Here is a 9,237-nt window from a genome sequence, read left to right on the forward strand (position 1 = left end):
TGAGCAAGGCCGAGGTCAGAATGTGTGGTCTGACATCAAGAGTAACGTTCCGAACAATTCCACTAATGAGGATAAGTATCAAGAAGGAATAGGACAGAGGGAGGCTATGAAATATCTAAAGGGAAAACTGCTACCACCGCATTAAATGCTCTACAGCTAACTCTCTGGCCGCATTAATGTAGAAATGATACTTGAACAGTAGTTTTAAGCCTTACAGCTACTCTTAGAGACTTCAGGAAGGTGCTGATGAGATAAAGATCAAAACTATCAATCTAATCCACACGTGGAGGGCAAAAATGAAGGGAGGAAGATAGTATAAAATAGAAGGGAGGCCGTAAGAGAAAGAGATCGGAAAATTAAGAAAGAAACACTGTAGCAATAAAAACTATATTTGTAATCAACTTAAAGAAAGATATACAAGAATTGATCTTCTCGAACTGTGTCGAAGACGATTTTCATTAGATACAAACAGTCCACTTTTACTTTATTGTCATTTGGATCCATTTAATCGTTACCTAACTCATTGGAGCCCAGTTTTTCTAACCCACTCTCTACAAAATTATTGTGTTGCCTTTTAACTTTTGGGCTTAGGACTCAAACCGTGTCCTTACAACTATTATTCCCGAACATTAATTCTCTTATGCATAGTTTTTTAATTTAACATTTTATGTCTAAATCAAGCATTGGAAAATAACTTGAAATTAAACAATGAAAGACTTTAGTCCCAAATATATAGCTCATTATTTGAACTCAAAAACCAAAAATCAACTCACCAAATAAGAGAGGAATAAAATATAAAGGGATAACTCTGCTTTCATGTTATTGATAATTATTTTTTGGAGACCGCCTACTAACTATTCAATTCATTTTTTTTAAGGGGGTGAGAGGACTTAATTTTGGTTTCTAATATTTGTTAATAAAAAACTATATATGTTAGGTAACTTTTTAAAAATTCAAGGTAAAGTGTGGCTTTACCCTTAACGTAACTCTTTGCAATGTTACAAAAATCCATTACTTTTTATTGGATTAATATTTTAAAATATAATCGTTAAATTACACATTTTTGTTATTTTTAACATTACTTATTCAACTAAGTTGTTTAGAAATATATATTTTTGACCTTTTTACCATAATTTCTAAGATGCGTGTTTTTTTTTTTCTTCCAATGATGCTCCGCATGTCAAATAAGCTATAGGAGAAAATATAACTGCAGAAATGTTCGATAGTAATAATGAATCAAATGCAAATGTATAGGGTCTAGTGCTTCGAATTTTTTTTTTTTTAATTTTTTTATTTTGCTGAGACTAGTGCTTAAATTTTATACTTTTTATTTTTATTTTTTATATCATATTCAAGAATAGAAAGAATGAAGAAAAATGATACGTATAGCCGGTCTTAACTAATCTCTTGAGGATTCATAGCTGTCCCCAAAATTTGGGACTAAAACTTGCTTCTTCTTGTATTCAAAAGTAGGAATAACAAATTGACAAAAAAACTTGAAAGGCGACTAGAGAATCACCTCCCTTAATATAAATAGCAATGCTATTATGTAAACTTGAATGATAACAAACGAGATACAGTAGATTTTAGAAAAGAATGTGACCTTGAGCTAAGGTCATTTAGAGTTCTAATTATATATTTGCTTTATATTAAATTCACCCATTAATAAATTATAGAAGCAACAACCTACTCTCATTCAACTAAGCTAGACAGGCCTTCCCTACCCAGCAGTGGATCCTTTTATTGTTTGATAGCTTAGAGAGGTCGTGTGTGTCGACCCTTTGCCCTACCACAAAGCAGTGCATTCTTTGGAATTGGGAATTCATCTCTAATTGAAGTTGATGGAGTATAAACTCGCAAATAGAATTGTTGTCCAAGATATTGTCGTGCCCAAAACTCAGATCTCAAGTTCCACATTCCAACATTGTCAAGTGCCAAATATATAGCAGTCCATGACTTGGGATACACCTGCACTCACCAAAGCATGAAACATTAGATTTATAAACTTTCAAGCTTTCTTCAGGTTAGGCAAAGCAAAAATGGCATTGAACCTAACCTGAGTGGTGACACGTGAAACTGCGTCTCGAAGATTGTACTGATTTCTACTAGCCGTAGTCCACAGCCCTCCATCCATACTACATTACCAAAGTTTTTCAATATTAATCAAAGTAAGAGAAACCAATCCAAGAAAGAAGCAACAAATGATTGCAAGTGAATCTCATGAAGCAAATACACACGCCAATTATATATGTAAATAGTGAGCTTACCCAACCACCCAAAAAGAGTAGCCATCAAGGTGCCAACTCTGAATTATATCCTCAGTGTTTTCAAACACAATCTCAATGAATGCTCTGTAGTCAGCACCCATTACTGCTGTGTCAAGGTAGATTCCACCACCAGTAGGGTTGCTAGATATACTTCCAACTCGGAAAACTCCTTGAATTTGGAAGTAATCGGCAATCTTTAGGGGAGTGTCTGCGGCGACATATGATACACTGTTAACTGCATATCTTTGCTTGCCGTCGACAAGACCAGCAGAATTTTGTAGCCTGATGGTTTTGGTTGTGTTAATGAGACCATAGTGATACGAGCCTTGTGGGTTTGGCCTTGGTCCACTTGCTGTAAGATTAGTCCTGGAATGGAAGTGAAAATTAGGCTCATATACTTAAGAAAACAAACATCTAGCGTGTGACAAGGTGACAATTTTATAATCAATTTGCAAATTTTCTAGCCAACAAGGGCTATTTCTCTTTCTCCAAGTATCAATATTTAGACATCCATCACTTGAGTGAGGAGCTCTTTTGTTTCAGGAGTTATATATATATGTGTGTGTGTGTGTCATAACTTTTGCTCAGATGATTCCACACCCAATCCTCTAGAAGCCCTGTGGATCGACAATGTGGTGAATGAAACTTGAAACTCCTAGGTTTACAATATGTCCTTCAAGTTTATTCAACCTACCATCGGTGTGCCCCGAAGGAAAATTGTTTCAAAAGTTAATACTCCTGGAAGCAAAGAGACAAGACAATATTGAGGGGTGTTTTCGATAAGATGAAGTACTTTGCTGATTTGTTAAATTATCTTAGAAAAAAATATAGTTCTGAAAAGTCGTATACATAAGTCAATAAATTAAAAAGTACACCTAAAAAAAAAAAGGTTTTTTAAAAAAGTTATTGGCAAATGGACACCAGGGCCCAGGGGGCATAGATGGTTGGCTGAATGTCCAAAAGACCATACGCCTGAAACAGTAACTTTAATTGTGGGCCTCTGGCTACACTAACCTTCTGAGCAAGGGCCCAAGGAAGGAATATAGACCAGTGTTATTCCAAAACACAAAAGCAGGCTTGGAAAAAATGGCTTGACAATTTTTCCAACCGACAACAGAGAAATGACAATTGACAAAAGAGCATACCTAATAGAGCGGGCCTGGTTCAGAGACCAATCAACTTGGATGGTAGGTCCACCAGGAGGTGGGCCTGAGACTGGGCCAGCAGAATTACTGTAATGAAGAACTCCAGTAGTGGTGAGGATTGGAGTGGTGAAACGACTGGAAACCACAATGTAGTAGTCTTGTCCGGGCTGATCCATCGTTACGAGGACGGAGTAAGACTGCCCAACATGAACATCAAGGGAGGAGTAAGAAGTCTGAAGGGTGTGAGTTCCTTCTACTTCTGCCAATGTCAACCTGTGGCCTTGAATGCGGAAGTTGAGTGAATGTTGTAACCCAACATTTGATATTCTAAACCTGTAAGTTTTTCCTGTGATACATAATAGCAGGATATATGGTTAGGCATGAATGGTAATCAAAACCAAAGTAATCATTAGTCACAACAAGCTCATCAAAGCAGGCTAAGCAGCAAAGTTATTGGAGTATTTGATGCTAATATTGATGAACAGAAAAATGTCGGTTTAAAGAAATTTTGGGTTGAGTTAGGATTTGAGAATTTAAAATTAAGGGACTTGAAGAATAATTACTAGTATAAATTTGTGGGCCTTAGGGAGTTTGCTCAAACAAAAATATCGGAGATATTATAGATTTGAAATGACACCTTATTTTTGGTTTATTAATATCATTTCATAAATTACATCAATAGAAAAGACATGTCATTTTATATCTTTATTCAAGTACATTCAAATTAAAGATTGATATCTAAATTATTCTCTCTAAATTTCTTAGTCCAAATGAGTAGTAGGTGATTTTTTCGCAAGATTTTTAGAGGGAGGCGGTTGATTTAGGAATCAGGACATTGTAAATGCAAAAATATCCATATCAAGTGCATGCCATAAAGTAATCCTAATTATAACAAAAATTGAATTGCGCCATCGCACTCGGATATTTATCTTACATTTTTCCACACATGCAAGTCCAAATTTCGGTGGGGTAAACGAAAACTTCTATTGTTTTTTTGCGTGGCAGACATGAAGAGTGGGGTAGAGTTTTTTTTATTGACAACAATAAAATGTGAAACGCAAGTAATGACGTACAAAGGCAAAACAAGCAAAATACAAAATATGTTACAAATTGGCTAAAAGCTTTACCATCCAACCAAAATTTATGAAATAGACGTAAACAAAGAAACAATCAAGCCAGAAATTTCGTATAACTCGTATATATACGACAAAATCAAAATCATTTGGTAGAGACTTAGATTGAGGAAGAGTACACACCTTGTTCAACTGTATAAGCAGCACCACCGGGCCCGCGACCATTGATGAGGATTCCGTCAGGAAAATGCAGCTTTTTACCACGATCTAGAAGAGCTTTCAAGTCCTGTGCACAATGAAATAAACACGTGTAAAATCAATAAAGAATGTACAAGTACGAATAAAGATTGTGCAAATCAAGAGTAACGCAACCGACACTAGCTTATTAAATTTAGGTTGTGACAACCATTAAGTTCCATCAACTTCATTAACCAACACTTACTGGTCCATTAATATGTATATGTTGGATATGTACATGAACAACCTAGCTACATGGTCCACGAGACCTGTATTTGAACATTCCAAAGATACCATAGTGTTTTGGAAACTGGGATTCAAGTGTTTTGGATTTATTGATGTTATAGAGACAGCAAGTGTTACTCACAATGTATTATGTATAATCCGATAAAAGCCGTGTCACCATGTATGCTAGACATCTATAGAATTTGTGGTCCGAAATGTATAGAATTTGTGGTCCAAGGCAAACCATCAAGTGCATGTACAAAAAAATAATAGGATCACAAAAATTTACACATAATTATGAGTGATAGGAAAAAAAATGTTGAACTGAACAAGGGACAATTGATTTGTAAATTGTTCGGACGGCAACAAAAGAAAATAAATAGTATACAGTGTGATTCTCAAAAGAAAAAAAAAAAATACAGTGATTTATAATTTTATGAATTTAAAATTCATTAAATTTAAGATTGATTCATCCCTGAAACAATCTTTGACATTTTTAGTGAAAAAAATAGTGGGTCAATTCATTTGGGACTTGTTCAATATCAGGCTATGAGCTGGTTTAACAACCATAAAGACAAAAGGAAACTAGCTGGCCAAAAAGGAAGTAGTGACGTCAAAAAGCAAAATATTTTTGTTCACAGCGATGGACCCACCGGTTTACCGACGCAAACACAAGGTCACAATCCAAAGGATCCCCGCCAAGACCACTTTAATACCTCAAAATTTAAAATAAATAAGTATTGTCGTTTCAAGTATTAATTCATATGCTTTTAATTCATTTGTAAAAAATTTTGTAACTCAATTAGTTGACATGTATTGATATTTTGGTTTCAAATTTCTTATTCAACTATGGAGTTATCAAAATAGTTCGATGCAACAAATGAGGAAAAATGATTACCGTGTGATTAGCCTTGTACCAATCTCCAATAAGAACGGTGTAATCACCTGCGGGGTCTGGAAATGGGACAGGAATTCTTGGCCTACTAAGAATCCTGATTCCTCCAAAACCACCAGCAGCCTTGTGAAATGCAAGAGAAGGGAAATAGTAAAAGCTTCCAATCTGATCCTTCACTTGGAGAATGTAGGTGAAATTCTGCCCCGGGGGAATTGGGCATGTTGTTCCATTTACACCATCCTCAAACGAATTCCTCCTATTTTGAATTCCATTCCTATATTTTTCACACCCCAAAAAAAAAAAAAATTACAGTTATAATAAGATACTACTATAAATTTTGTATTGCAAGCAATGTTATAGTTCATTTTGTCAATAATATTCCTACAATGATCATTGCAATTGTGATAATGTAAAAACACATACAACACACGGAGTGTGGTTTGATGGTACACATGGTATTATCCATTGTCATCATGTGCCATGAGATTGATGAGTCCACACCAGAGACCTCCTTTTTTTAATTCAGAAAAAAAAAAAAAAACACATACATGATTTAATTTTACTCCAACCACATTATAGAGTTAGAAATACAAATGACTCTATTCTATCTTATCACAATTTACAGTTGTTAATCCTTGTATTTCATACTCTGTGGTTATCACATTATAACAATTGTAATGCAGATGGATTAGATGTGGGCTAGCTCTTATCCTTAACAATATCGAGCCTCCTTTTTCCATAAAGGACGTAATTTAATATTGATGGAGAGGTTAATGAACGTAGTTTTCAACTTTTTGCACATGTCTAAGTTCAATGAGCACTAAATTTTCCTGGTGCGAGGTAATGAATGGGACCACTTAGCGTCCTAATCAGTAAGTTAGTTGCTTGCAGACTTTGAAGTCACCTAATCAAGCAAATGTAAAGGGCAAAGCCAGAGAGATATGTTCCCATATAATCAAATGATTAATCAAGAATAAAAGAGAAAATATTTTGTTAAAATATGCCCTAAATACATTTGTTAGTGAACAATTTAAGAAAATTTGTATGAAAAAAAAAAAAAGGTGATTTTTTAGACAGTTTTTTCTATTTTTTATAAAAATGATATTAAAATTTTTTAATAATAATTTTTTAATAAATATCTTAAACGCACCTTTAACTAGAACAGAGAGAGAAGGTATCGTATTTGTTCTCGTTGTTGGTTTGTTGCGTAACATTTACGGAGATTAACCCTATCCCCATTCCCTGCTGGGTTTATCCTATGCAAGTCCTCTTGTGGAAGACAGCTATAAATGGACCACTGAAGTCTGAAACTTCGTTTTCCAAGTGAAGTCGGTAAACAAATATTACACTAATTGATTCCAATTTCCAAAAAATAAAAACAAAATCTTTCCGATAAATCTCTCATCCATTGCTGTCCCTTTCTGTTTATAGAAAGCTCATTACTAAGCTAGTAAAACAATTAATTCTCAACAAAAAAAAAGGCTAATAGAACAATTGATAATGACTCTGAGAAAATGATTAATAGGGATCATATTTATGACCTCCAAAACAGACTCTTCTCCACTCATCACGGGTAGTTTATACCGCGACATAGCAAACCATAATGTTTTTTTTTTTTGGAACATATAATAAACTATAGGATTAATAAAGAGAGAACATATAAAAATTACCATGAGAATCCGACCCAAGTATCCGGATCTAGATTAAGATCAATGTCCAGCACAGAATGTGAGAAGAAATATTGAAAAAAACAAGGTAATGTGAAAAAAGTTAACCAATTAAGGCTTTTAGACATTCTGTTAATCCTTTTTAAAAAAAAAAGAAAAAAAGAACGTGCAGGTATTAGGACAGGTAAATACATATATGCCCTTACACTGCAGCTTAGTACACTGTACAAAGACCAAAAAAAGGAAAGGACAAATGTGGCAGTTTTGTCTTTTAATCTAGGGCGCGCAAATCACTGCGCATAATTTTTGTAAAGAGGAAAAGTTCACGAGCGAAAAAAGAGAGAGTGTTTGTGTATACGTACCATGAGAGAAGGAAAGGCTCGTTTAAGCTGTTAAAGACATTGATAATGAGATTGTCATTGGTAACAGAATGAATATCTGGACCTGGGAATTGACCATTGATGAGTATTCCCTACACAACACAGAGTTTTCATTAATCAAGCAAAACCCAGATCACAAAAATTGAAACAAAAAAAAAAAACCAATCAGATCTGAATTGAGAACAAACCTGTTGGCGAACACCAAGTGGGTATATGTCACCATAAGTGACATTCCAGTTGAAGAACCTGTAAGGATCTTCAGCCCCAACAGTTGCAAATAGAAAAACTGTGATGCATAGCACAGCACTAAGTACACTTCCCGCTATGTTTAGCGGCATTTTCTCAATCAACAAATCAAATTCAGAGACTCTTTCTAGTTTTTTCCAACTTTGTGGAACTGAGAGAGAGAGAGAGAGGAGAGAGAATTTAAGGAAAGTGTGAGGTTAGGAAATGATGAAAGAAATGTCACATATTTAAGTGCGGTACAGAACAGAGTTTCTGAATTGGTGATGTATGTGTAGCCGTAAAAAAGAAAAATAGAGGGAAAAATATTAGAGAAAAAGAAAATTTGGGGGTGTCGGTGGTGGGGTCCAAGTGAATAGCTTAGTTTCACATTTGATCTGTGTGCTAGTGTATTTTATGTCTGCCACATGGGGTGGGTTTTGTTTTTTGGTTTTGCAATTGGTTTTTGTTTGGACGTGCGAATAGTAGTGAGAGAGTAACAGTAGAGCACATGTGATGAGTTTTAACACACAGGGCCCGGCCCGGCCCGGCTCTCCTTTTGTATTTACACTTTCTAGTTTCTACCAATTTTTTCTTTGTCCAAAATTAAAGTTTGTTGTGTGTGCCAAATTAAAAGCATTTTTTGAAGCTCCCGCGCCTTCTCTAATTAGTGTGCGAACTGCGAATAACTGCAGATTTCCTTGACAAATTTAGGGGCAGCAGCAATAAGTCAAGTTGGTGAGAATAAGTATGTATACATGGACAAGGTTTTAGTTCAATATTCTCATACACTAGACCCAACACGATGCGAATCTGTCACTCGTGGTAAGTTTTGAACACATGTTAGCATCGTATCGGGTCAAGCATACAGAAGCACTGGGTCCAAATTGTGTCTTATATTCGATGTTGAGATAATTATTAGGTATTGAGAATTGAATTAAGATAAGTGAGGATTGTACTCTACTACTATGTGGGTGAAGTTGCCAAGACAAAGCAATTAGGATGAGAGGTATGTTTGTGCCAAGGACACGGATATTGCTTCACTTATAACACCATTGAACATATTTACGCAAACAAGATGCCAATTATTGCATTGATAAGGTTAGTTAGTGTGATGCACTTTTCC

General features: G+C 35.1%; 1 protein-coding gene across 1 annotated transcript; it reads right to left on the reverse strand.

The window, feature by feature from the left end:
* Positions 1 to 1,395: 1,395 nt before the first annotated feature.
* LOC126712521 (L-ascorbate oxidase homolog) lies at positions 1,396 to 8,343 on the reverse strand. The gene is made up of 8 exons (XM_050411873.1): positions 8,078 to 8,343; positions 7,872 to 7,981; positions 5,846 to 6,116; positions 4,669 to 4,771; positions 3,413 to 3,758; positions 2,268 to 2,633; positions 2,057 to 2,135; positions 1,396 to 1,968 (listed from the first exon to the last, which is right to left on the reverse strand). The coding sequence occupies exons 1-8, from the start codon at positions 8,225 to 8,227 to the stop codon at positions 1,756 to 1,758; spliced, it is 1,638 nt and encodes a 545-aa protein (XP_050267830.1). The 5' UTR covers positions 8,228 to 8,343; the 3' UTR covers positions 1,396 to 1,755.
* Between the last annotated feature and the right edge of the window lie 894 nt (positions 8,344 to 9,237).

The sequence above is a fragment of the Quercus robur genome, chromosome 2 (genome assembly GCF_932294415.1).
Source record: "Quercus robur chromosome 2, dhQueRobu3.1, whole genome shotgun sequence".
Lineage (NCBI taxonomy): Eukaryota > Viridiplantae > Streptophyta > Magnoliopsida > Fagales > Fagaceae > Quercus > Quercus robur.